Below are 27,661 nucleotides of genomic sequence, written 5' to 3'. Positions count from 1 at the left end.
TCGGGCGGAGGTCTGGGGAAGAGCAAAAATTCCAATAAGTCAAAGGTTCACAAAAATACCAAGATACAAGGCCAGGCAGTAGTATTCACGTGTGACACGCGGACGTTCCGGACCCGAGCGTCTGGTCCTCACTCCTCTTATCCACAGCAGGTGGTGTTGATTGCGTAGATGGGCTGCAGGTGCGCGCAGGAGGAGCAGGACTCCGCCCAGCTCCGGAGACAGGCAGGTGAAGGAGGTGGAAACACAGCACGGGAGGACAGCAAACAGGGATCACGAAAATATGGCATAATACAGCAAAAAATGAAGAAAACTTGTCTCTCATAGTATAATATAAGTGTCAACAACCTTGTGAAGTGGGAACACCTGACATGTTTGAACCTATCTGCCATATTTTTTCTCAATAGCGCTCCATCAAATGTGTGAAAAACTGTACACTTCCATACACAGGTGAGATGGTTTGTCTGTGTGGTCAGTGAAAGCTTTAAAAGGCGAGAATGAACATGGCTGCATGTCCGAGGATTTTTGCAATGTTCTCTCTAGGGAAGTGGAGAGTTTCTTCTGTTGAGACTGTACAGTTGACAAGTCAGAGAAGAGTGCACCATCCTGACCAAATGATGTAGTAACTTGAGAATTGCCAGCACATATTTTCCACGTATGTTATGAGTAGAATCAATTGTAGTTGCAGTAGTGATCAGACATGTACACTGATTCTTCTAATTAATTCTAGTGCTAATTTTCCTCTACTGCTGAGCCTAATATTGATTGATTTAGATTTTTGATTCAATATATGTTTTTATTGGTAACAGCTAATAAAATAGCTTTTAACTATTACTATTTAACATAAGAAATAGTCAGTGCACCCTGACTAGCCTTTTGGTTGCATGAAACAACCTTATTCCATGTCCAAAAGTGTCTCCCTCCCAGAACTGCTCTATGAATTTGCATTGTTTTGCACTGGTCCAGTCCACCTTAAAAGTTAAGGATGTAGTTTTGTGCTGAGGAGGATGTTGCGTCAGTTGCGTTGACTGAAGGGGGCAGACTTCTTGGTTTTCAAAAGTTCTTGTCCTTGTCAAACACATGTCCATCCTGTTTCTGTTGATGCCTGACAGTCTTTTGACCCTTCTCGTAGACAGGGGCACATCCATTTCATTCTGGTTAAGGTTACATAAACTCTGACACAAACTCATGTCTGGGCAGAAGCAGCATGTTTATAATGAGATTCTACAATAACGACACCCCTGTGCTATCACTCACTAGCCCACACAGCATGATGCAACCATGACTGTGCCACTGCTGCTGCTCAGAAAATACCAACAAATTAGGTCAAGTCCAACCTGGTACTTTTTAGAATGCTCGATATATTATACCCTGCCAGACCATTTCCCTCAGATAAAGAAACTAATATTTTGAGAAAATCGTGGTGTATTACATTTACAATTGAACGTATTTTATGAGGAAAAGTGAAACCATCTCAAATATAAGTGAAACAAAGGTTTTCAGATAGTAACAAGTTAGCAAACACAGCAATTATCCAAACAAGAAAATACTGTTTTATTTCTTACTGCCACCAGGGACGTGCACAGATAGGGCCCAGGTGAAGGTTGACTTTTGACTTAAGTGCCTTTGTGAGCAACACATTTTTTTTTAGGTTTAATATTTGCCCCATGAAGACAGCAGATGTGTAAAATGTTTTAAACTCTCAATAAAAGAATGTCACATTTCTCTCCTTTCTCCCGCCTCTCGCTCGTGTGCGTCTGCCTGTTGTAGCTTCAGACTCCACGTGTCTTAACCTTAACACCACATAGTGACGGTAGGAAAAGTTTAAAGTCCATAAAGATGCTCTACACAAGCTTAGATTTACGTACAATCTGCCTCTTATTCACAATTTTATGAGCAGAACAATGATGCAGTAATATGTCTGTAAATTCAATAGCGTGAGTACATCGTGTTGATGAGTGGCACATTTCTCGGTAAAGATCAGTTGAATTCTCATGAAAGCGACATAACACTTAAGTCTAGGTGTGTGGACAAAAGTTTTAGACTGGACCGTGACTGTTCTCTGGAGCGTTTGTCCACAGCCCAGTGTGAGGCTGCTGTTCAAATTGTAGCTGCGCACGTGTTTTTTCTAAAATGGAAGTTAATGACAAGTATGGCATAAAAATAGGCCAGTTGTTATAGTCTAATAAACAATTGCATGTTTTGAATCTTGAACAGAAATAGCCTGCAACAATGGGCCTACATCCCATTATTCTGTAGCAGACTGCTAAAAAATTGGATTTCTTCACCTAAAACACCCCAGATTACAGGAAATTACATTTATTTTTACCAAAAGCTCCTGGAGGAGGGACCCAAGACCCCTCCCACACATGTTCCTTTTTTGCTCTGTCTTTCTCATTTTTAAAAATATTCTTGTTGGTCTCTCAGCGCATACACCTATGTACAAAGCTTTGCTGTTAAACCTCAGCAGACACACACCTAAAAGTAATCTCTAAATAAATTAAATCATTTTTGCTTACTTTTAAAACCCGTGGATAAGTTCATTTTAAGCGATATGGAAAAGTCCCTGCTCTCCACAGATCTGACCTGTAATGTGCTGCTTTCTTCATGGAAATAGATATGTGTAATGCCTTACTATGGAACATTCAAAGCAAAGCAATAACACACTGTCTGGCCAAAAAAAACAAAGACAAAAAACCTCCCCACCTGGATTTAACTAAGAAAATAAGTACAAGCCTCCTGCAGTTGGTCAGGTCTAGGTTCAGCAACAGTCTGTGCTCAAAGAATGAGGTCAGCTGACACCTGAATATACTGAATGACCAGGTTATTCCATCAATGGATTTTTTCTTCCCTGATGCCACGGGTATATTCCAAGATGATGATGCCAGGATTCATCGGGCTCAAATTGTGACAGAGTGGTTCAGGAGCATGAGACATCATTTTCACACATGGATTGTCCACCACAGAGTCCAGACCTTAACCCCATTGAGAATCTTTGGGATGTGCTGGAGAAGGCTTTGTGCAGCGTCAGACTCTACCATCATCAGTGCAAGATCCTGGAGAAAAATTTATGCAAAACAGTATGGAAATAAATCCTATGACATTGCAGAAGCTTATTGAAACAATGTCACACCGAATTCATGCTGTAATCAAAGCTAAAGACGGTCCAACGAAATATTAGAGTGTGTGACCTTTTTTTTGGTGGCGGCTTTTTTTTGTCCAGGCAGCGCATCTGGAGATTAGGAGGTGGTGGACCCTACCAAAATAAGCTACGTAGCACATCTTAAAACAGAGAATGAGATGACTCAAAAATAAACAACACTTAGGTAAATTACTTTTATTTTATTTTTTTTTTTTTTACATCTATAAACTAGTCCTTTATCAGGTTAGACAAAAACATCATCAAAACTAAACTTATACCTTATCTCCCCATTGGTCTGCCATTACACCCTCACCAATCTGCCACAAACAAATCCCAGATCCACAATAACGACTTGTGAATTTGGGAATGACAAAACTGTTGCAGCAGTGAGATGTGCGGACAGCTGTCAGGAGTGACTGGCTCCCGGGACGCCAAGCTCATTAGCGCCTCATGAATGCTGGGCAGGGGGCTACAATGGAGAGGGGTGGTGTGGTCTCATTTCAGCGTGCCTTTGCCAGGAACCAAAACATTTTCCACCCTCTGGCAGCACTACACCATTTTGAACTACAGTGGCAGCGGGCTAGTACGCTGTGGAGGGATGCTATTTGCCGAACAGCCATTTGCCAGCGTGTCATGTCATTATTACATGTTCTCTAGAGCTGGTTTTGGTTAGTGCTAATGTTGTTCGGGTTAGCTGGTTGGTTCATTGGTCATTGCTGGATGGTTTGTTAGACTGTTACTGGGTCAATTGAAAACGGGAATGGTTTTATGATGTTTTGGATATTTTTTCTTTCACGGTAATTGATGAGATTTGGCAAAGCTCACATCAGGTTTCTTGGAAAGACATAAAACAATGAAAATACTGCAAGAAACAATATTTAAACTTTTTTTTTATTGTAATGTTGATCTGAAACTTGACTTTCGGTTGTGATTCCAATGAGGTGATCGTTGGACTTTTCTTTATACTCCTAAACTACTTCATTTATTACCTGGCCAGCCAAAACCACACGCTTTGACGAAACTTTACAAAGACGAGTGGGTCTGGAACCGTTTGTTGTCCCCCTGATTTGAGTTAGGTGTGACTGACAGGCGGATTAACCAGAGAAATCAGAGAAACACATGGTCTGTGATTTGTCAAAACAGCTACAACTACAACTACTACAACAGCGCAGATTTATGTAGAATGAACAAGTGAGGTACAAAGCTGTTATTTATCTCAGGGAAAAGTTATAGATTGTGTCTCCCCCTCCAAAATCCTATCGGAGAGGAGATGTCTGCCGCATTTCAGAGATACAGGCTACAACTTATCAGCTGTGGTCGGACAGTCCCAAGGTTTTTCATGCTCTACGGTCCGATTCCAGACCCTTCTGTATTCAAACAGAATGTAGAAGCGACTGGCTGGTCAGGCAACTTCTTTCAGGCGTAACATTGCGAGACATCTGTTCCCTTGGAGAACACCTCTGTTTTCCTAATACTTTAAGTTGTTCACTATTTTCTCGTCGTCTTGTTATGTGCTCAACAGTGTCTGAACCTGAATAAGTTTGAAGCGGTGCCAACAGAAGGACAAATGGTCAGCAGAGCGTTAGACCTTCTAGATAATGGGACATATTGGGCTGGGATTGTGTTTGAAACCATCAGCACAAACTCCTCTGAGCTGCCTGTGTACATGAAGTATAAACTCAGGATGGACATTGGTGAGGTGAAGAGAAGCGATAAGATAATGTCCAGGTAAGAAACGCTCTTCAAATGTTGTTGAATATCTACCAAAACGACAGTCTTTTTTGAAAAATAGATACATAGCTTTGGAGATATTATTGCTTTGCTGGTACAGTATGGCATTTAACGTATTTATTTCCATGGAAACAAGGAGTTGGTGCTGCTAGGCCTAGTTACAGGTCAAATCTGTGGAAAGGCAATCACTCTCACAGTAAATAAATGCCATGCGATAAAAGCTTAATACATTTCAGGCAACGCAATCACATCTCTGAAAAGTTATATAGCGCACCTTTATTTCACAGCTTCGTCATCAAAGCAGAATAAAGTGTGCCCATTTTACAGATAAATCCATAATAATTTCTACAGCTATTGGCTTTTAATACCCTCAGCTCTCTATTCAAAGAAACCCATCTTTTTATTGTCATTTAAACTTAACCATGTGAAAATATGACCTTAAAAAATTGCTGTGTTATCCTGCCAGTATTTTTTGACCAGTGAGTTTGTATTTTATTTAATTTTTTTAACCTGGCATTTGCTAAGACCTGTCCCGTTGTGTCTACTTTTAATAAGGTCATGGTCTCCTGGGGCTCGGGACAGCGCCTTTAACGACCTGCGCTATATATGGGGCGGCTTCTCCTACCTGCAGGACATGATGGACCACAGCATTATCCGGCTGCACACGGCCACGAACCAGACGCTCGGGGTGTACGCGCAGCAGATGCCCTACCCCTGCTATGTGCTGGATGAGTGAGTACTGCATATAATTCACAGCTGACAAAAAACTGCAGTGGGATGAAGTGTAAGGACCAGGAAATTGTAGCCATGCATAACAACACAACACGCTTTAACCCACGAGTTACTTAAATTCATAAATGTTGAATCTGGTATTTTCAGTTATTGAGTAAACCCAAGAACTCACTGTATTAAAATATAAGTTTGCATTTTAATATTCATTTTAGCTGTCCCCCATCATTATTATAATATCATGTCATCTGAAACCCAACAATATGCATATGTGTACAAATTAAAGCAACATCGTGTAACTTTCTGAAGGTGGCACATCTCCATGATTCCATTGAAATAGAAAATCATACTTTGGAACATTCTCCTTGGAAACAGATGAGTTTTATGCCATGCTGTGGAATATTATAGCCAAAGGAAGAACATTGGAAGTCCATGTTTTATGGCTAAATTGGTACACAGTGGGGCTTCAGTAAAGTCTGAAAATTGTCAGGCTGCAGATATACCCAGGACTGATATGCATCCATTTGCAGAGTTCAAGTCTATAGAGCCACTGGGTGGACCATTCATAATAGAGTAAGGGTCATACAGCCAGATGAGGGGTCATCCAGCCAGGTGAATGAAGGGGAGGATACGGGTCCATAGGTCGGGATGGAGGCAACGGAGGAGTGATCTAAGGCCGATTATCATTTGGGCAGGTAGAGGCAGGCATCTGAAACAACTCTCCATTAACTTGTGAATAGCGATAAACAGACTACAGATGAACCAAATGTTGCATATATTGTAGGAGGTACTACTACTGCTACTAATAAGGGCTACTACTGATGATACTTTTCCTTTTAAAAATATAACAGTTATGCTTCTACAACCACGTGGAAATAAAAACCCATCACTATACACTCTATGAAAAGTAGGTTGGCCATCTTAATCTGTCAGAAAAGAACACTGTATATTTATAAGGGACTACTTGATAGACGGCCTGAATATCTCACTTGTTTGTTGAACTTTGATATGAGAACTTTTAATACAACATCTCATGATTGTCTCTATAAAAACTGGCTGCACTTGAACTGAAATGGAAAAAAACCCCAACAACTTTTGGTTATTCCGCTTCCCAAAAATGGAATACATTTCAAAAACATGCAAGACTGGATACATTGGTGACACTAATGCATTTTAATAATCTGGTGATAAACATTTATAATCACATCCGCTCCTGTTTTTAATGTTTTAAATGGACCTATGTAGTCATTTGTTTTGTTTCTTTTTGTTTGTATTGTTCTGTATTTTAACAGGGTGCCAATGAAAAAGAAAGTCTGAATACTCTCATTGGGCTCTCCCTGTGTAAATAAAGATTAATTATATAAATAAATAGCATTAATTCAGGCTTAGTAACTACCTCATTGGTGCCCTAACTCCTAACGCTAAACCCTGTAATTCTTTCTGCATACTTTTTTAATTCTGTAGTTCAGTTGGTAGTGTGTTTGTCCAAAGGTCTTCAAACTTCAGGCCAGGTGTACCCATTCATCATTTACACTGCCCTTTGTTGACCTCTATTAATATGACTAATAGTAACATTCAGGAGGCGGAGTTTGCTCTGAAACCCAATGGCAAAAGTCAATAATAAACATGTAACTTCCTGGAGGATGCATTTAATCATAGACAACAGGTCGGTGAGGGAAAACCAAAGAAGACACTATCGATTATAGTCAAACCACAGGAAATTCTTGAATAGCTGATGGATCCTGAATTATTAAAGGCACCACCACAAGGAGCTGCCTGCTTTCTTGTCTTTCTTTCTCTCTCAGAACTAACCCGAGCCCGATCGTGTAGCGCGATTGATGGCTGCACTCCACCTGCGTTACATCTGCTCCTATCATGTTAGATCGACAAACCTCAGGGACACAAATGACAGCGTATTTCCATGAATCTTCTAGAGACAAGGCTTCCAGTGCACCATAGATCTAGCCTACTTCCACAACATTACCGTCTCCAGTAATAAAGAAGCACAGCTGAAATGGCATTGAGGGAGAGACAGAGAAAGGGGGAACGTGATTACCCGGGAGATTTAAGACCAGCGATACAATACAGGCATTTACAAGACACGAAATATTACAAGAAAAGAGATACGAAGAATTGTTCAACGCAGTGACAGCCAACATGAGATTAAGATAGACATGCTTTGAACACTACAAAGTCCTGTTCTGATCAAAGGTTTGTCAGTTTGTATCTAGGGCAGCCTTACAGATCATTTGAATGACCATGAAAAACATCTTATCTAGGCGTCATATTAATAGCATAATGGAACATCAAGATGCAACACAATTTTTTCGCTTTGCATCATTTTCTAGACTTGATTATTTCAAAGAGTTGACATAAAAGAGAATTTGACATTTAAAAAAAAACAAAAAACGTTTGTCAAACCTAATTTACTGTAAGAAATGGGTGTGGCCAGCTAGCCTAATGTATTTTAGTGTCCTAGCTTATTTAACGGGCACTTTTTCCACTGGAAGGTCCGCCATCTGCTTGTCTCCATGGAGATTTTATCGTTTAGAATATTCCACAGGATTACATTTATCTATCCCCATGGAGACTTCTACGCCAATTTATGGATTAGATCTGTAGTGAGACGAGCCAGTTTTTCAATGTTACTAGAAAAAAAAGCGCACCTGCATGTAGTAGATATGTTTAATGCCATACTGTGGAACATTCTAGCCAAAAAAAAGCTTTAGAGAAGTTACATAGTGCAGCATTAAGATATAAAACGTAACACATTTCCATTACTTCAAATAATAACAGTAAAACATGTCCTTTTGAGCTATGGGTTTATGGCAGAAGATATTTTAAGTGCTTTTTGGTTTGATTTACTTTTAATCAAATAGCGTTTTTATTGGCTCACCATAAAATGTCCTTGATTTGTATTCACATTGTGGATCTAAGATTAAATGCGTTTTTACTTCTTTTTACTTTTTTGCCGTTGCATTAGTTCACCTGGCTTCAGTCCTGTGTTTTACAAGCATTAAACTACCAAAGAGGGTGCACTTAGCTGGGCCTATTCGGCACAGGGATCACTTCAAGTTCTAATTGGATTGATGTTTTACGCAATACCAAGATTTTTTAGCCAATAAGCAATTTACCTACAAATAAAAATACGTCTATTGGATTCTCGGAAATGTAATGCATACGTCTACAATAAATATTACTTCAAAATAAAATGAATGAATGGGTGTAAGTAGCTAAGTCGGTAGAGTGTTTGTCCATTGATCGAAAGGTGGTGGTTTGAATCCCGCTCTCGACATGAACATCGTCGGTTGAGCGGTCAGATCCACTGACCGCTCAACTAGTGCAATCGTGTGAATGAGTGTGTGGGTTATATCCATAAAATTATTGATATCATGGGGACATTTTCCACTTACTGCAGTCCCAAGATATTTTACATCCAGATTTTACTACAGTGCATTGGCAAATATATTAATTGAGGAAATAAACCCAAAACCGCAAAGCTCTCACGTTATTTACCCTTGTTTGAAAATAGAAAACCATTTTTAGTATGCTTATGAAATTCTAATTTTGCATATCACCAAAACAACACTTTCAATATTATCCATTGTTTGTTATACTCACGTGTAATTACGTATTTCAAATTGGGACTCCATTGCTTCCCTTCGATTGTCCTAAAACAAAAGATTAATAATTACTCACGATAAATGTAGGCCATCAAGCATTGCAATACCCTCACCATTTTGCTCTTTGCCAGCCTATTCATTTGGGCATTCCTGTGAATTATTAACACTTCAAAACTGCTATTTCATTCATACATTATTGAGCTGCATGGGGAAATCACACAAAGGGGCAGAGACACGCTAGAACACACAGACGCATGATGGGAAAGAACCTTGATGGTAATTATTTTGATCTTTGCGGCCAAAAGGATGGAGAGAACATTGTGCATTCAGATGAACACGTCTTTGCTGAGTCTTTCGCAGCTTAGTGGAAATCTCTGTTTAAAATGCCATTTATGGAAAACCTCAGGCGCCAGGGCCATTCAGGAGCACGATGAAGAATTAAAAAACATATTCTAGTATAGGAAATCAATGCAGGCTTATTTATACTGATAGAGAGGCTGGGTTGGTGGCCACATTTCACATATAATTGCTTTTTTTAATGGCACCAAGACACAGAGGAGACTTCAAACCAATTTCAGGGTTATAAGGGCAGGTAAAAAAACAAAACAACAAAACCCACCAAATGTTTAGACATGTGTTTTAAATGTCAGTGCTGTGGTATTGTCCAAATCTACTAGAGTGTTTGTCCACTGATCCGAAGGTTGGTGGTTCAAATCCCGCTCTCGACATAAACATCATTGGTTGAGCGGTCAGATCCACTGATCCATAGGTTGGCAGTGCGATTCTAACTCACACAGATGAATGCTGTCGTTGTGTCCTTGAGCAAGACACTTAACCCACCTTGCCCTCAGTGTCTGCATGCACTGGTGTGTGAATGTGTGTGTGAATGGGTGAGTGGTTCCTTGAAGGTAGAAAAGCGCATTTACCAAATGTGATCTTATTTGGAAAATATCTTTGAAAATGTTAATCTATAAAAATAAAAAAAGCAGTTTTTATAATATATATATATATATATATATATATATATATATATATATATATATATATATATATATATATATATATATATATATATATATTCCAGTGGACATAGCTAATCTGCTAGCCGCCGTATTCTAAATAGGAAATTAGCATGGACGTGCTTTGAGCTCCATCAACTCTGGCTCCAATTCACTTTGTGTTGAAAAACTGTGCCCCCTCTCTCTGTAACTGCTGTTTTCAGGCTTGTCATTTTAAAATCTTCATATTAACCCGCTCTGCATGACCCTGGTATTTTTATTTCACTACTACCTACTAACACCAATAACAGACAAATCAAGCTCCTTTGTTGCCTGAGGTCGCTCCCGCTAGCATTAGCAACAGGTTTGATTGACAGTGTATTTGCAAATTATGGTGGGAAATAAGTGTTTGGTCAATAACAAAAGTTAATCTCAATACTTTGTTGCAATGATAGAGGTCAAACGTTTTCTGTAAGTCTCCACAAGGTTTTCACACACTGTTGCTGGTAGTTTGGCCTTTCAACTCCCTTCAAAGACTTTCTATGGGGTTGAGTTCTGGAGAATGGCTAGGCCACTCCAGGACCTTGAAATGCTTCTTACGAAGCCACTCCTTTGTTGCCCGGGTGGTGTGTTTGGGATCATTGTCATACTGAAAGAAAGCCACGTTTCACCTTCAATGTCCTTGCTGATGGAAGGGGGGTTTTACTCACAATCTCACGATACATGACCTCATTCATTCTTTCCTTTATACAGATCAGTCGTCCTGATCCCTTTGCAGAAAAACAGCCCCAAAGCATGATGTTTCCACCCCTATGCTTCATAGTAGGTATGGTGTTCTTTGTATGCAACTCAGCATTCCTTCTTCTCTAAACACAACAAGCTGAGTTTTTACCTAAAAGTTCTATTTTGGTTTCATCTGACCATATGACATTCTCCCAATTCTCATCTGGATCATCCAAATGCTCTCTAGCAAACTTCAGATGGGCCTGGACATGTACTGGCTTAAGCAGGGGGAGACGTCCGGCCCTGCAGGATTTGAGTCCCTAGCAGCATAGTGTGCTACTGATGATAGCCTTTGTTACTTTGTTCCCAGCTCTCTGCAGGTCATTCACTAGGTCCCTCGTGTGGTTCTGGGATTTTTGCTCACCGTTCTTGTGATCATTTTGACCCCACCGGGTGAGATCTTGCCTGAAGCCCCAGATTGAGGGAGATTATCAGTGGTCTTGCATGTCTTCCATTTTTTAATAATTGCTCCCACAGTTGATTTCTTCACACCAAGCTGCTTACATATTGCAGATTCAGTCTTTCCAGCCTGGTGCAGGTCTACAATTTTGTTTGTGGTGTCCTTTGAGAGCTCTTTGGTCTTGGCCATAGTGGAGTTTGCAGTCTAGCTGTTTGAGGTTGTGGAAAGGTGTCTTTTATACTGATAACGAGTTCAAACAGGTGCCATTAATACAGGTAATGAGTGGAGTACAGAGGAGCCTCTTAAAGAAGAAGTTACAGGTCAATGAAAGCCAGAAATCTTGCTTGTTTGTAGGTGACCAAATACTTATTTTCGAGGAATTTACCAATTAATTCATTAAAAGTTCTACAATGTGACTTCCTCGATTCTTTCCCTCCATTCTCTCTCATAGTTGAAGTGTACCTATGATGAAAATTACAGGCCTCTCATCTTTTTAAGTGGGAGAACTTGCACAATTAGTGGCTGACTAAATACTTTTTTGCCCCACTGTAAGTATGTTTTTTTTTTAAATTATTATTATTATTATTTTTAGTTATATTTACTGCAATGTTTCCCAAAGTAGTACACAAACACCCTGGATATAAACTTAGTCAAAACAGCAGAGTTTTAGACTACAATAGAACACGCTGTACTGTACCTTTTCTTGTCCTATCAATGCACAGTATCTTGTTGGACCATAGAGATTGTTTAGTTTCAAGTCGTCCAAGATTCCTTTAGTCGATTACAACCCTATAACACCATACTCCCAAACTAATAACCCCAAAATAATTTATATTTTTCTTCATTTCCTCTGTGTATTCCCTGTCTGTTCCATCAGTGAACTTCCCCTCCCTCCTCTGACCTGTTGGCATTTTGAACCCCAGATAAGCGGACTGTATTAAATCCCTATGTGAGTGTGCTTTCCTATTGTGATGACGCTGCTGGATAAAGTTTGACCCCTTCCGGACCTGATATCGCGTAAACGCCTCCCTTTATCTGCTGCCCTCGTGCCACCTCACGCTCCCCAATCTCAAGTTCGAATCCTGGGGCTCTGCATCTATAGGGTTTTCACATGGGCCCGGGTGGAGATCTGACCATGTTTTTAAACTGTAAATTACATAGACATGAGAGAGATGGCAAATTGTATCTAATCTGTAACAACTGTGTGGAGAGAGTCAGTTTAATGGGATAAGAGTGTGTGACATGTGTTAAAATTAAGGCCCGGGGGCCAAATGCGACAATTGAAAGGCATGACTGTCATTTTAAAATAAGGTTGTGCTGCTTTAATGTGTGCATCAACCATAAACTAATGAGAAGTGGAACTGAGAAATATTTGCAAATGATCCCAAAATCTTCAGGAAAATTGTCAGCAGTTTCAAGAAAGGTGAAGGTGAATACAAGTGCGTGTTAGTTCAAGGAGAAAAACCTGTATTCTGACACCAAACATGGAGCTAAGTATGCACACGTTAGTCTTCAAGAAAAATAACAAATTGTCCAATAATTAAAAGGCTTTTTGAAGCTGAGCTGAAGGTCTGAGCAGGTGTGCCCCAATACACTTTTAAAAATGTCTGTTTATCAGGGGATATGCAGTTACAGACAGGTAATATTTGCAACTTGACTAAGTAATAAATACAGAGAGTTATTTAACGAGTTAAAAAGTAGTTACATTTATTTTACATGACACATACATTTAGTTACATTTTTACTGCCTCACAGTCACATCTGGCCCTTGATAGCAGCCATTTTGCTCATGTGGCTCTCAGTGAAAATGAGTTTGACACCCCTGGCCTAGTGAGTTCTGTGGTACAGGGACTGTTGGTAATTAAAATAAAGACTACTCAATTATTTTATAGCCCATACTTCAGTTTGGGCTGTTGTTTTAATAGTTATGCCCCAAAATTTGCACTAGCGCTAGCACTGACAAACATTCATCTTTCTAAACACAGAACTTTCTCCACTTCCTCCTTTAGACCCTGTGCCGACAATAGTCCCCTATGTTATATCGTTATATCTATACCTGAATCTCCTATTACAATTCAAAAACATTGATATGACCTGTCTATGTATTAACCACCCCAATGCAGTGGGACATGGTGGGACGGACATCGATTTAGTCTCATAAGGACCGCTATAAAACCCTATGATTTTAAATGTTCATGCCTTAAAACACACTTAGAAAGTTTACGATAGCAATAGAACACATCACGTTACAACCTAGAAAGATGGGACCCCTAAATGGAAATGAATGTAATCCTGTTTCTGTGTAAATATCACTATTGCATACTGTTCATGTGGGACTAGTGAAAAGGTGAGATATTCTCTCTACTCAAGTGGGATGAGGGACAGGGTCCTTAGACTTAGACTTTATTGAGCCACAAGGGAAATTATTTGGACACAGTAGCTCACACGTCACAATATAATATAATAACAAAGAGCTAAAACATGAATGGTAATAATAGACTCAAAATAAGGAAGAGACTGGTGTCAAATAAGATCTCGTCAGTCGTTAATCAAAATGGCCTAAATGGCTCTGCGGAAATACCAAAAGAGGGGACGGGCAGTCTTTTATATGTTTTACTGTGTATTCAAATAGGGCTGTAACGATTATTTTGGTAATCGACTAGTCAAACGTTTATTTTTACTGCAGTATGAGACTTTTTAAATACGTTATCAACCAAATAAATGTTGAAATATGGTGACCAAAGGCTTTTAAGTAGAGGATATTTGTGAATAAAGTTACTTAAGTGTTATTAAAATGTCTTTTTGTATGTGTCGTCTTCAGATAACAATTTCAGTTATCAAAATATCACAACTTTTTTATAGTGGACTAATTATGATTAATCAATGGACCGTCGCAGCCCTACATTCAAACCAGTTTCATGTTTAATCTTTTTTTACCACTACTGTTTGATTATTCACAGGCAGCGTTGCACCAAAGCGCGAGGCCGATAAACACGCTCATTAGTGCTTGGGCTGAGTGCGTGGTAATAGCACTACATTAATGGTGGTATTTTTTCATTTGTTGTGTCCTGGGTGACACTTTACAAGAGCTGCCACTGTGGAGCACCGGACCGAAGCCCAGCAGCAGATGTTAGACCATTTCAGACATGATCCATCCCCAAACATAAAACTCCACTATCACTGCTGCTGCTCGCTGTTGGCCTTTTAAAGAGCATATGACAGCTTTTCATCTTTTTCTAATCATTTCTTTGTTTGGTGGGATAGTGCCTGTGGTAGAGATTTGTCATCATTATACATCATTATACATGGGGCGGCAGTAGTTTTGACAGTAGCTCATTTGGTGTAGAGTGTTTGTCTACTGATTCGAAGGCTGGCGATTCGAATCTCACTATCGACATAAATGTCATTAGTTGAGGGGTCAGATCCACTGAGTAAAGAAAAGTAAAAAAAATACAGGTTGCACTGAATTCTAAAAGAGATGCTATGTCATCAACAGACAACATTTGATCCACTTAATTTCAGTTTACATGCTATCGAGGCTTTTTTCTCACATTTTAAACCTTCATTTAACACAAATCTAGGTGCTAGAGTGTTAATCCTTTGATATGAAGGTTGGTGGTTCATCATTGGTTGAGCGGTCACATTCACTGACCAACAGTTTAGTGGTACGATTCCAGCCCGCACAGAGGAATTTTGTTGTTGTGTCCTCGGGCAAGACATTTAACCCACCTTGTCCCCACCCGGTGTATGAATGTGTGAATGGGTGAGTAGTTCCTTGATGTAAAGCCGTTTGAGTGCATTGAAGGTGGAAACGCAATATATATATATATATATATATATATATATATATATATATATATATATATATATATATATATATATATATATATGTGTGTGTGTATATATATATATATATATGTGTGTATATATATATATATATATATATATATATATATATATATATATATATATATATATATATATATATATATATATATATATATATATATATATATATATATATATTTAAAAAAAACGTAATTTTTTGCCATCATTTAAGTTGTTTGTGGGAAAAAAGTTAAGAAATGCAGGAAGGTGCAATGATGTTTAAAACAGAATAACATTATGGCATCAATACACAACGTTCCATCTAAAATCTAGGGACAAGTTACATGATATCAAAGCATTTAACTTTCAATTTAAACCTCCATGTTGCCATTTATTTGCATTAGTCTAACCATTTATATTGTGCAATTCAGAACGTTTTTTGGTCCTTGTTAACATCACGCTTGCTAGTTAACATTTATTATTACCTCTATGCATTTCACACGTAAACAAAAAAAATAAATACAACTAGGTCAAATTTTCTGTAAAATCTTAAATATAACTGTGTGATTTAGTGAAATGATAGACCTTACCTGTCATGCACTTTAAAGCTTTGTACAATTTGTATTAGCACAGCCAGAAGTCGAGGCAGGTCTTGCTGCGTCAAACAAAGAGATGATTCATAACTTTGAACTTTTACAATCTGTTAAATAAAAGTAATTCATTTTAGGAGTAGTGAGTTTTTGATTTACTTTACTTGTAAAACATACCACATGCTGTATTAGGAATTAGACAAAGTTATTATTTTTTCCTTTAACCAGTGACAGTAGTGTGGTTCAATTTAAAATACCATAAAAAATAATAAAAAAACTATTTAACTTGAACTTGAATCTCTATTCAGTTATTCCACTATCAAAGCTTACAAAAAAGTATGTAAATTCTCAAACTAGGAGCATCAAATTGAATACTTCGGCACAGCATCTCCTTTACTTACCGTATATTGTTTTCTGGTTTTCATTCAGCATACATTCCGAGCTCTCAAAAAGGTCAACCAGAGGAACTTAACATCATTGGCTCATAAAATCGCACATCTGGTTCCATATTTCCTTAAGCAAACAGTTGTACTCCCCCTGAATTATTCCACCTTGAGATATATGGCTTTAAATGAATAGCTCATTTCCAACCTCAGTGATGTATTTGCTCTAGATGACTCCTGGAGCTTCTTTTAATATCGCCACGGTAACCTCATGGGACACGGCGCTCTCTCCATTTACCCGGGAATCAGTCTTCCCTAAATTTAGGTCACTTCACCGTGGTAACCGAAGCCCTGTCTGGAGTCCTATTACTTAAGCACCTCTCCAATCGATGAAAGCATGTATTATTCAACAGCATCTGGTGGCGTGGACTGGAGTTTACTCACAGTTGTTTTCAATGACAAAGAGAAAACATTGTCTCTATTTCCGAGCATTTCTATTGATGTAATCTGGTCTGGACTCGGTGGCTTTATAGTGGCCGTCTTAGAAAGTGTGTTAAGTCACTGTCTCCGCTACGAGTCCGAGTGTAACCCAAGAACTAAGAGTCTCCCCGGTAATAACTAGAAGTGAGAATGTCAAGATGAGTTTGTCAGTTCATAGGTGAGATTATTCAGATCACAGTATGGAAAAGAATTTAGAAACAAGAGCTATAGGATGTAATTTAAGTTTAGCTCATAAATGTTGTCACCTACCAATGGAATGGTAGTTTATTAAGGAAAAGTGAAGCAAAGGGACTGTAAAGTACAATTTTGAGTTTGAATTGCATACACGTGACCTATCTGTGTCCACAAATAAAGCTTTTACTGATGATACTATGATACTATTATAATGGGGATTTATTCTTGATTACAAAAACACAGGACATGATGGCCAAGTTGTTTTTTTGTTTTTTGTTTTTAATGCTGAAATCCATTAAAAACCCCTCTCTGATCTGAATCCACACTACCTAAACCCCAGAACCTGCAGCCAATCATGAATCAGTGCTAGTGCAGCCTCTACAGCTCAGTGAGTGAATTCTGGAGGTTCTGAGCTTTCACACTGAAAACGAGAAAAACTTGTATGTGTCCTCTATCTGCAGGGTAACTGGCAACCCAGGTTCAGTTGTGATTCTAGTTTATTTTTTTTTTAAGTGTTAAGAGGCTACACGCAGGTTCTTTAAGGCTTTTACTTTTGTTTCATAATGGGGCAACAGTAGCGCAATTGCCGGAGTGTTTGTCCGCTGATCCGAAAGTTGAAGGTTCAAATCACGCTCTTGACATAAACATCATTGGTCGAGCGGTCCGGCCCACTGACGCACAGGTTGGCAGGTCCAGCTCCCACAGATGAACGCTGTCGGACAAGACACTTAACCCACCTCGCCTCGTGTATGAATGTGTTTGTGAATGGGTAAATGGTTCCTTGATGTAAAGCACTTTGAGTGTTTTGAAGATGGAAAAGCCAAATGTCACTGTTTCTTCTCATAATAACTGTAAAACTACTTGGAGGCAAACATAGAATACAATGAACTACTGTATAACTAATACTAGGTTAACTTAAAAAGAATGCATTTTCAAAGGAAGCTGGAGATACAACTGGAACATACTGCAATTCTACACTTACTGCTCAATATATATGTGTGACAAAAGTTGCTACCTATAATACCACCTTTGCATCATTATACAAAGGTGTAAGAGCTGCTCTGAAATGGAAAGTGGAAAAAAAAACACCATTTGGCCCACTTTACTTTTTATACAATTCGACTTCTCTTAATTGCTAGTTAGTCTGTTATAAGAGCTTGGAAAGGGCCATTCTCACTTGGCAGGGATTCAGTAAGAAATTTCATTCTACCAGACGTGCTCAAAAGAAATTTCTTCCATGTGCATGTAACTGTGAGTATATAAATCAGTTTTATTCTTTTAGTGGAGTTTATAAATGTATTTCCTGGTTGGACATTGGTAGCAGATATGACATATGTAAAGGTTATTCCATACCTGTTACCTAGCAGCCATAATGTTAGCAGTTACACAATAGTTTTGATTAGACTAATACAAATAAATGACATAACCTTTATTTCTGACAGTTTAAACTGTCAGAAAAAATGTCTTCCTTTTGCTTAAATTGTCTATATATTTTGAATGGATTTTCGGTGTTATCCAGTGACTTTTTTTCTATTTTTTTTTTATATATACAAACTGCCGCTTAATTGGAATTGGAATGGAAAAACTATGATAAATATGTACCTTAAGAGCGCTCCCACCAAACCAAGTGGTGATCAAAACGACACGAAAACCTGTCACTTTAATATTGTTTAAATTTCAGCTCGTGCTTGCAATGCATTATATCAGCAGTATTTATAAGACCTTAAGAGCTATGCAAAATCTATACATTGTCAAAAGCTATTAGATATCCCTCTAATAAAAGCGAAGGAAGCACTTTGTAATATTGGCGTGGGAGTCAGTATCGACATGGCATTTTGGTGGCATTACGAAGGTGCTTTAATAATGGGTTATTGTGTTGTAACAGCATCAAATCGTACATCACCCCCTGCATTAGGCGCACACTGAACAGATTGAGTCAACCGTGCAAAAGGTTTATTAAGCTGAAGAGAAGGTCTCGTATAAAACGCTTGATAATGTTCTACACTCGGAATATGTGATACAGACTTTGGTTGAACAAACAGATAAACGGGTAGTAGTAGTAAGTTAGTTTTGATTGCATAACTGTTTGAGGAAATTGTGTTTTTTTTACTTATATCTGAGAAATATGGATTCTAATCTACATTATTGCAGTATATGTTTCACAATGCAAAATATGTAGTCCAGGCTTTATACGTCTAGATTTGAAATAAACATATTGTCAGAGGTGGAACGTAACAAAGGAAAAGTAGTAAAGTGCTATACTGAAGTGCAAATTTTAGGTATCTGTACTAATTTTAAAGTGGATACGTTTTACTTTTACTTCACTACTTTTGAGAGCAGGTATCTGTACTATCATTACATTTTTGAACTTGACTGAAAAGTAAAAGTATTTTTCATTATTTCTTGATACTTGCTGAAATAATAATTTGAGCAAACAAAAATATACAAATAAAAACAGCAAAAGAAACATCCCAACTGATTCAATATTTTCTGTTGGACAAAACTCTGCACAAATCTTTTTCAAAATCATTACATTTCAAGCATTATAAGACCTCAAAATCTGCACGAAAACCGTTTGCTTTTTACTGTATATTTTTAGATGGGTACTTTAATACTTTAACTTAGGTTATTATTATATTCTTTTTACTTTTACTTTAGTATTTTTTTGCTCCGGTATCTGTACTTTTGTTTAAGTCACAAAATGGAGTACTTCTTCCACCACTGCATATTGTATATATTAGTTCACCAGTAAAAGATTGATCAACTAAGCCACTTTGATTAAGAAGGTAATTACAAATCTGTCAAAGTGAATGATTTTGTTTTGTGTTAGCTTGCAACTCTACGGACTTCCAGCATTTCAGATACATAAAACTTGTGGAATCATAATTTTGTTGTAGTTTTGCTTTACTACTGTATATTTGATTCTAGTCCTAGTTCTAGTCCTGGTCTAGTCCAGGTTTGCTTTAAGGTTTAATCCAGTTAATATGATTTGATGTGTGTGCAAATGTAAATATAGAACATAAAAAATAAAAAGTTTGCTTGAAAAATATGTTTCCTGTTGTGACTACATTACTCATACTGCATTGCTGACCTCCACAACTAATGTATTACTTCTCTTCAGATTCACGTCCAGTATTGGCAACATCCTCCCCATGGTCCTTGTGCTGGCTTTCGTTTACACTGTGTGCATGACCATCAAAAGCCTTGTTTTGGAGAAAGAGCTCCGCCTTAAAGAGGTCCTCCGTGCCGTCGGCGTCCAAAATGGCGCACTATGGGTTGCCAGGTTTATCGAAAACATCCTCCTCCTGAGTATCCCCTGCGCACTTCTGAGTGTGATCCTTAAGGTCTGTAGATCCCAAAAATAAATACCAAAACGCAAAGCAAGAATAGGTTTGGTACTCGCAACATGCTAGAATCCCTGTAGTTTAAAATTGAGCTGCACCTCAGAATTCTATGGTGGATTTGGCTGTGTAACTGTCAGATTGCAGATTTGACCTGGTTTACGGTTAGTAGCTCTTTAATTACTGGTCCTATCTGCATGAAACAGAAACTGACACCAAGTTCAACGTCTCTTTTGTCAATAGAAATAAACAAAAGTGAAATGATTTTTTTTTTTTACGATAGCCTCAGAAAGTGTTGACATTATTCAATTCAAGTTTAAACAATATCAGCTGACCAAAGTGCTTTACATAAAAGTAAAAAAAAAACAAACAAAAATCACTCTGAAGGTGTGATCAGTGGCAGTTGAAAGGAATTTAAGCCATGAAATTAATCTTGCAGGTTTGTGGACCCAATCCCTAAAAAAAAAAAAAAGATACATTGCAACATTTGTGGACTATAAATTTGGATATTTCTAGCAAAAACATTACATAGCCCCTTGCCCACCACCTGACATTAGAGTTTGACATCATCAACATACACACAACTTATAAAATATTGCATGTAAAATCTTAGAAATTCATCTTTTGTCAAACAAGAAAACTAGTGTAAACAAGTTCAACCAACCAAATAATCACATCGGTCATTAAGTCAAAGTCTTCTTGCTTCTGCGCTTTGGTATTTTCCCTCCATGTTAATCATCGCTAATAAAAAGAGCGCTGGATCTAATCATTATCCATAATTTGTTAAATCATCTTTCTGGTGCTTAATTAAGTGTGCATCAACCCAAATCTGCAATTAAGTCAAATTAACGTCATGCCAAGCCGTATGTGGCCTTTATTTCCCTGGGCTTGCATCACCTCTTCTTCTGTGTTTGTAGAAAAGGAAACTCAATGCATGCTTGAATCGCTGTAATGGTAATGAATGGGTTTTGCAAATGTAGACTATCTTTCATTACGTTGTGTGGAATATGAGGGTAAATGAGCCTGATCAGTTGCAATTGTTGGGAATGCATTGATGTTGCAAGCCTCATAATGAACATTTAAAAGTCCTATATTACGCAAAGTTAACTCTTCTGAGCTATTAGCCGTGTTACAATGTCGGCACCTCCTCAAAAACAAACCCGGAGTTGTTTGAGTAACCCTGGATTATTAGTCTGTTTACATCTCCAAAGCTCAAAATGCTCTGTTCCATCTTGTGATGTCATGAAGTGATAGTTTTCAAGTTAACAGCTACTTTTTACATTTAGTTAAATAGAGTTTGGCAATTCCAGAGCTGAAATTATCCAAATGATTCTAGTGAAGGTGTATGGAGTTTAAAAACACTGTTGAGCACTTCCTGTATTTCCACGTGACATCACAAGGTGGAACAGAGTGTTTTCTGTTTGAGAGAAGAACTCAGCCTAAATATGCTTTGTGTGTTAAACATGAGTGAATGAAACAAAACAGAACTCCAGGTATGTTTTTGATTGTTTTTGAGGACACAACATTATAACGTAGATCAGGAAATAGTGTAATATGGAGCCTTTAAACTTTAAAGGCTCCATATTACACTATTTCCTGACTCACCATATGAGTCTTTAAAGTTTAAAGACATATATGGTATTACAGTATGGAGTATTTAGAGCGGCATGTTATTTTTTTAGTCTTTTGAAAATGCTAACGGCGCTATATATGGCACTAAGTTACTCCCCCTTCAGAGCACTATCACAACACAATCGGCGTTCATCGTACTAATGAAAATAATCCATATCGCATCAGGTTTGTGAAGTTGTAGTATATTTTTTACATCTTACATAAGCTTGTGTGTTGAGGCTTGTACTAAGAGAAACATGGGCTTCTACTGCTAACCATAAGGAGGGTTTGAACATAGAAACTCTTCGGGTATGTTTTTGATGATCATGTTATAACCTGGTTCAAAGCTTCAAAAAGTCAGTTTTGCATAATACCCACTCTAAAGCAGTTTGAACTGAAAGGACCACCACATCAGAGCTATTAGTCAACCCATGTAAATACACAACAGCATTCTTTGACTTGTGTTCTGTAGACACCAATACGATCATAAAGGATGATCATTTTACAAAGCGCTAATCCATTTTTGCAGTTTAATTGGAAAATAGAAGCGGTAAATAAAAAGTGATATTTGAACAGCTGGGCAAAACGCAATTTCCCCATCAGCCTAATGTGTTTGCAAGTCATTGACAATTTGTAAACATTAATAACAATAAATTGAGTTAGCGGAGTGCCTTGGAGGAGCGGTGCATGCGCAGATACTGGGGCCTGTTCTAAATGATAATTTCACAGGCATTTTCAGCGCATTAATAATGATGGCAAATCAAATTGTGATTATCATAAGGCTGTGTCTGGATTAGGTATGACAACAATCGGGTTTGTCGTGTGCACCTGAGCCCTCTGCCACTTTACTCTTGTTTTCCCTTCCATTATGGAGGAGGCACCGCATATTATTATCCCACAGCCTGTAGTTCTGTTTAATGAAGGTTGTGTGTAAAGAAAAACACAGATTATATTTTGTCAGTGAGCCTTGGTGAAATGTTCTTGGGATTATTTAAATACGCAAGACATGTATGAAACAAAATGGCTGTACTGTATAATGACTGCTACACCTTAATTGGCTGTCATCAAGGAAGAACAAACATTTTATTCAAGATGAACAAATTCAATTCAATTTTATTTATATGACATATTTAAATAGAACTATAGCTGCCCAAGGTGCGTCACATGAAATGTTTAAACTCATAAAAGTAAAAAAAAAGTAAAAAAGAAAAAAAAAAAAAAGAAAAAGTAAAACAACAACAAAAAAGGTTTTAAAAAAGGTAAAAAAAAAAAAAAAAGAAGTAAAAAAGGTTAAAAAACCCCCCAAACAAACACCTTAACAAATAGCTTCAGGTACCTCCTTAATTAGGGTTAGCAGTTAGAGCTGTTCATTATCACTCATGCTTTATTAAGACTATTAAAACTGTTATTATAAAGTGATATCAAAACGCAGTGTCTTGAAAATACATTTGATCTAATTACCATATTCTGAAGTAATGCATTGTATAGTATATCTTAAAGGATCTGCACCCAATTTTGCACAATTCCACATGGTTGTCATACAATATCATTCCAGGTTGGATAGATGTGCTGGAACCTGGCAATTGCTTTATGTTTATTATCCAACTATGCAATTTTAGAAAATATTAGGCGTTCAGTCTCATCTTTCCCATTACTATGTTTATGTTCACTGTCAGATATCCCTATAATAAGAGCAGCAGGTTTGTGCAAGAAAGACCCGACACTACCATTTAAATAATTGAAGTAACGTTACCCAAGTGTTAGCTTTTGTCAAGGCCTAGTAATGAGCAGCCTCAGTGATTTTATTATTAGCGATAATCAAAATTCCAACTTTCTATGATAAAAGCACGTAAACAACGAACCCTGACCTCATCTGGGAATCCTGCCTTTCCGTGTATCAAGCAACTGCATGTGTACAGGACATATTTTCCAAATTGAATGCGCAAGAAAATGAAGACGGGGGCAGATCAACATGTGACGGATAAGCTCTTTAATTAAACCCAGACAAACAAAATGAAAGCTGTTGTAGAAATAATCTTGAACCAAAACATATGCTTATGGAGAAGACGGGGACACTCTGTGCAATCAGGCTGTCTGCTGCTAATTAATGAAGTGCACCACATTAGTCATAGATCTCTATCACACCACACTCGCCGGTTTTTAAATAGCTTCTTCTCAACATCACGCAAAATTTTGTATGGTTTAACTGATCCGCTGAATTTCTTTGTTTTCCTGTCATCAAGCAAAGTTAACCTAGTAAAACATGATGTAGACAAATATGTTTTATGTGAGTCATGAGGATGGAACAATAAAAAAGGGTTGGCAATAATCGTTGATGGGGTATTTGTTATAATCGTGATAATCACCAACAAAGCTAATCACCTTTACAACATCAGAATGTCCAAAACCTACTTCTCCCTGATGATCTTTTCTAGTTTAAATGTTCTTTTGTTGCTGTTGATCCGAAGGTTGTCTGTTCGAATTCCACTCTCCACATAAACATCATTGGGAGACCAGTCAGATCCACTCACTCACAGACTGGCGGTGCGATTTCAGCACAGATGAATTCTGTAGTTGCGTCTTTGGGCAAGACACTTAACCCACATTGCCCCCACTGTCTGCGTACGATCTGTGTGGATGGAAAGTGCTTTGAAAGTGCCTTGAATGTGGAAAAAGCTCTATATTAAAATGTGACCAGGACCATTTACTGTAACTTTGAAACCTATTCATAATATTAAAATGATAATTATTCATATCCATATCATTTTAAAACTGTCAGCAACGTTAATCGCAATTATTTTGGCCCTGATTATTGCAACACCAAATTTCATTATCATCTGCTGGTCAGTTATAAGCTCAATTCACACATGGGAATTTACCGACATTTTGCCAGAACAGGATCATGTTTGAACAAGGCCAGAACTGATATCCCTGCATTTTTTATCTGGCAGGGAAAGAAGGGAATATGCAGGGATGTCATATGTGTGAAAGAGCCCGAAGACTGCCAGTGCCACTGCCTGGTTTCCTTGGTTACGAGTTTGGTTTCTTCATTTACAAGCTTGGTTTCCTGGTTATGTTTGAGCAGTGTGAAGGAAGGTCATTGCTGAGTGTTCTATAAGTAAAGTGTTGTATTGTTTCAAATATCTACAAAATATCCCCAAACATAAAACTTGGATTTAACCTGAAATAGAAACAGTGCCTGGCAACATCACTCTTAGCATCGCTATTTCCTGTCCAATTTTATCTCTGAGGTTTTTGCTGAGCCATGCTAAAATTTATAAATAATTATAGATGAGGCTGTGGACAGGGAGCTGCAGATGGATGTCAGGCAAATAAAATAAAAATCTTCACCGGAGGACACTTGTTTGTTCAGAGCAGGTGTGTCAAACTCATTTTCACAGAGGCCCACATCATCAAAATGGTCGCTCTCAAGCTACAAATAACTATAAGATAATTGTAACCAAATGTAATGTAAAATGAATGCAATTACTTTTTCTATATTTATTACTTATTCAAGTTACAGATATTGCATATGGATTTACATAGATATGAAAAATGTCTGTGTAACTGTGTATCTCTTGATAAACTGATATTTAAAGACAGTCATACCTTTTAATTTACTTTGTTGTGGGCCACATAACATGACCTGGCGGGCCACATTTTACCCACGGCCCTTGAGTTTGACACATGTGGTTTAGAGAGGGAGATGTCTGTGTCTCAGCTCTAGCGCCAATGATAATTTTGAGACATAAAAACATTAAAACACCACTACAAACTGAAGTATTCTACATTTATAGACAATTTGATAGTCTTTCTTTAAATTAATTTGAATAATTTGAATAGGGTGTTTATTTTATATTTGATGCTTTTCATAAAAGTAAGGATAAAGTTGGCTTAGTGTGCAGCAACTGTATACCTAGAATCCCTGGTCCTCTAAGGTACCTAAGATAGCTGTATGATTTATGCAGTAAGTTTGTGAGGCCAGTCCCTTACAAAGAATGATAAGGTTCAAGATTTATAGAGCTTCTGTTACGATAGTCTTTCAAAAGCAGTGGATGTCCAATAGAGTTATACAAGCCCTAACCTGAGCTGAAGACAGATTGATATGTAGCTGGTAATATCTTATGTCTTACTCTGATTAAACAAGCATCAACCTTGTAGTTTCGATCTGTACTAACATGATCTGGGATGTGATTCTTGTATTAATCTGTCTGTTTGTATTCCATCTTTTTGCAGATTCTTCTAGTTTAAAATGTGACATACATAAATCGCAAATCTAATCACAAAAATTGCAATAAGATCTTTTTGACAACTCTTTTTTTTCCCCCATCTGGCTGCTCTTAGGTTCTTGTCACGACTTAGCGTCTCCATCCCAATGTTCTTGACCCTTGCTTGGATTTATTCGGTGGCCATGATAGTTAAAAGCATTGTGACTGAGAAAGAAGCGCGGATAAAGGAAACTGTCAGAATCATGGGCCTGAAGAGCACCACCTATTGGCTGAGCTGGGCAGTGTCGTGCTTTCTGCCCTTGGCTTTTAGCACGTTGCTCCTTACTCTGATCATCAAGGTGATTTCAAAATGATTCTGTTGATTTAAAGTGCATATGACAGGTTTTCAGTACTTGGTTTGGTGGGATAGTACTTTTGGATAATATTTATCATAGTTTTTGTGGCAGAACAAAAATACAGGAAGTAGCGCACAGTTCTATAATGGAATTCCTCTACCTATGTCATTGATACCAAAAATGCTCAAGGTAGTTTTTTCTGACAGTTTAAACATTCATTTAACAAAACTTAGGTGTTGTCATTTTTTGTATTAGTCTTATTATAACTATTGTGCAATTTAGACACACTTTTGCCCTTTTTAACATTATGGTTGCTAGGTAACAGTTACAGAATGACCTCTATATCAAATCTACTGTCTGCTGCCCATGCTCAACTAGGAAAAAAACAACAACGATAAACTTCACCAAAATTAAAATACTATTAGTAAAATAGATTTATTTTGGTATGTTTTAGTGAAGTAGTCTAACTTGTCATGTGCACTTTGAGGAGGACCCAGCTTTACTACGTGTGGAGAGCTCTTACCATTATGTCTAACACTTGAACAAGCTATTATTTGGCTAAGATCATTGTCAGTTTATAATGATCCTTTTTTTTTTGGCACAATTTTAATCAAGATATCATAATTAAAATATTTTTCACAGCCCTACAAGTGGCATTTACATAATTATCTACACTTTCAATTAAACTCAGAAATTGAAATTATACAGATGCAAGGCTGTGCAAATGGAGATGAGAGTTCGTTAAATATGAACAAATACTAACAAAATATTATTAAAAGAAGTGTAAAGATACCAGATCTAAGGCAAAATGGACGTTTACCAAAAAAAAAAAAATAATAATAAGTTCCACGGAACAGTTACTTTGCCTAGATATTCAAAAGGAATTTCATAGATTACAGGTGTTTTAATGCTGAAAAATACCTTGAATAACATGCATTCTTACTGTGAGTAGGGTCGCCTCTCCACAGATCTGACCTGTAATTATGCAGTTTGCAAAAGCAGATCTGAATGCCTTTGAAATACAATATTATATAGTTTATAAGCACTTTTTCACAACTTGCAAAGACCATTGAAGAGTTTAATTGTGATGGTAAAGCTATCAACAACTAGCGTGCTAACAGACACTTGATATACAATATTATATTATAAAACTGTTGAATCCAAATAAAAGGCAAAAGGAGCATTCACCCAACCAAAGTACAGCTGGGTTCCTCTTAAGAGTCGTCTGGACAATCTCTTTGTGCAGACCACACCTGAATCATCTTA

At 37.6% G+C, this 27,661-nt stretch overlaps 1 protein-coding gene across 1 annotated transcript in view; it reads left to right on the top strand.

Annotated features, from left to right (window-relative positions):
* Positions 1-27,661, top strand: part of LOC117385948 (phospholipid-transporting ATPase ABCA1-like) — a 260,381-nt gene that overhangs the window by 47,794 nt on the left and 184,926 nt on the right. The window contains exons 13-15 of the mRNA XM_055229034.1: positions 4,662-4,867; positions 5,426-5,602; positions 20,001-20,223. Coding sequence (XP_055085009.1) covers positions 4,662-4,867; positions 5,426-5,602; positions 20,001-20,223 — 606 coding nt within the window. The remainder of the gene's footprint in view (positions 1-4,661; positions 4,868-5,425; positions 5,603-20,000; positions 20,224-27,661) is intronic.

Source organism: Periophthalmus magnuspinnatus, chromosome 18 (assembly GCF_009829125.3).
Source record: "Periophthalmus magnuspinnatus isolate fPerMag1 chromosome 18, fPerMag1.2.pri, whole genome shotgun sequence".
In the NCBI taxonomy this organism is placed as follows: domain Eukaryota; kingdom Metazoa; phylum Chordata; class Actinopteri; order Gobiiformes; family Gobiidae; genus Periophthalmus; species Periophthalmus magnuspinnatus.
The sequence above is the reverse complement of the archived record's forward strand: the minus strand, read 5'-3'. Positions and strand labels throughout refer to the sequence as shown.